Genomic DNA, 1,608 nt, shown 5'->3' on the forward strand with positions numbered 1-1,608 from the left:
AAGGGACTTCCTGGTTAAATAAATAAAAATAAATAAAAATAATGTCTTTTTTTTTTTTAAATACTCATACTTTTTATTTCTGGTCCTTGATAGAAAATGGACTGTTTTTTCTTGTCTTGTTATGATGACCATGTTGATATTGTTTTCTTGCAGGGAGTCAGCGGCCCAGACGAAATCTACGCAACGGTACTCTATCAATCAACCAACTAATCAAGACACCATTCAGTTCAACACTCGGTGATGTTTCCAGATAATAACCCTTTCTCCATGTCTTCTCCTGCAGGGCTGCGGTGATTACATCTTTGTCTACGTCAACATCGTATTCCAGATCTTTATGGGCTTCTGCTTTGGATTTGCTGTCACTGCAGTAAGCTTCACTCTCATTCTCCTTTGTGTTTTAGCGTGTTTTGTCACTGCATGGGTCACTTTTTCATGGATTCATCAACTATGGTGTTGGGTTTAGGCAAGGCAAGGCAGCTTTATTTGTATAGCACATTTCAGGCAACAGGGCAATTCAAAGTGCTTTACACAAAATCAGTTAAACAGATAAAACACAAGTAAAAACAGTTAAAAATCATAAGCATTAAAAACGGTAAAACACATGAATAGACAGTTAAAAAATAGACACATAAACAACAAGAATAAAAGTTACAGTAGCATAAGAAACAAAGAAATGAGCAGTCATTTAAAGAAAGGCAGCATCAAAAAGAAAGGTCTTCAGCCTTGATTTAAAAGAACTAGAGTAGCAGCGGATCTACAGGTTTTGGGAGTTTATTCCAGATATGAGGAGCATAGAAACTGAAAGCTGCTTCCCCCTGTTGTTCTGACTCTGTGGACAGAAATAGACCTGTCCCAGATGACCTGAGAGGTCTGGGGGGGTCATAGTGTAGACAGACCTGTCCCAGATGACCTGAGAGGTCTGGGGGGGTCATAGTGTAGTAGCAGATCAGAATGTATTTGGACCTAAACCGTTAAGGGATTTTAAACTAGCAAGAGTACTTTGAAATCAATTCTTTGAGACACAGGAAGCCAGTGTAAAGACTTCAGAACTGGAGTGATGTGATCCAGTCTCTTGGTCTTAGTGAGGACTCGAGCAGCAGCGTTCTGAATCAGCTGCAGCTGTCTGATTGATTTTTTAGGGAGACCTAGTTTAATGCCCAACTGTAACAACAAAGCCTTAATCTTAATGCATCTAAATTTGCTTCAGCTCAGGTTGACTCTACTAAGTTGTGGCATTAAGTTATGGTTTTGCAAGTCACAAGCAGGTCTTCAATCTTTGTAATGACGCCCTGAGTCAAGTAGTCCAGGACAAGCTAGTCTTAAATCCAAATCCTAAAAAGTGCATTTTGTCCCCTAAAGAAGTCGTTAGTAACTGTTTATTAAGAGATCTAATGATCTAAAAAAAAGTTGATCACAAAAAAGAGAGATCTAATGTTAAGCTGTCAATACTACATACAAGGTGGCCTCAAAAGTGTCAGTACCAACCAAGTGTTGGTGACTTTGGGATGCTTTCTTGTGTTTGGGCTTAAATGGGGTTTAAGTACTTTTGAATGTAATTAAATGTTTAAGGTTTTAATGTGTAACCCTTGTGTTGTCTTCCCGTCAAAA

At 38.6% G+C, this 1,608-nt stretch overlaps 1 protein-coding gene across 1 annotated transcript in view; it reads left to right on the plus strand.

The window, feature by feature from the left end:
- Positions 1–1,608, plus strand: part of LOC116673119 (23 kDa integral membrane protein) — a 14,206-nt gene that overhangs the window by 11,235 nt on the left and 1,363 nt on the right. The window contains exons 7-8 of the mRNA XM_032505271.1: positions 154–186; positions 284–367. Coding sequence (XP_032361162.1) covers positions 154–186; positions 284–367 — 117 coding nt within the window. The remainder of the gene's footprint in view (positions 1–153; positions 187–283; positions 368–1,608) is intronic.

The sequence above is a fragment of the Etheostoma spectabile genome, chromosome 23, assembly GCF_008692095.1.
Source record: "Etheostoma spectabile isolate EspeVRDwgs_2016 chromosome 23, UIUC_Espe_1.0, whole genome shotgun sequence".
Taxonomy (NCBI): Eukaryota; Metazoa; Chordata; class Actinopteri; order Perciformes; family Percidae; genus Etheostoma; species Etheostoma spectabile.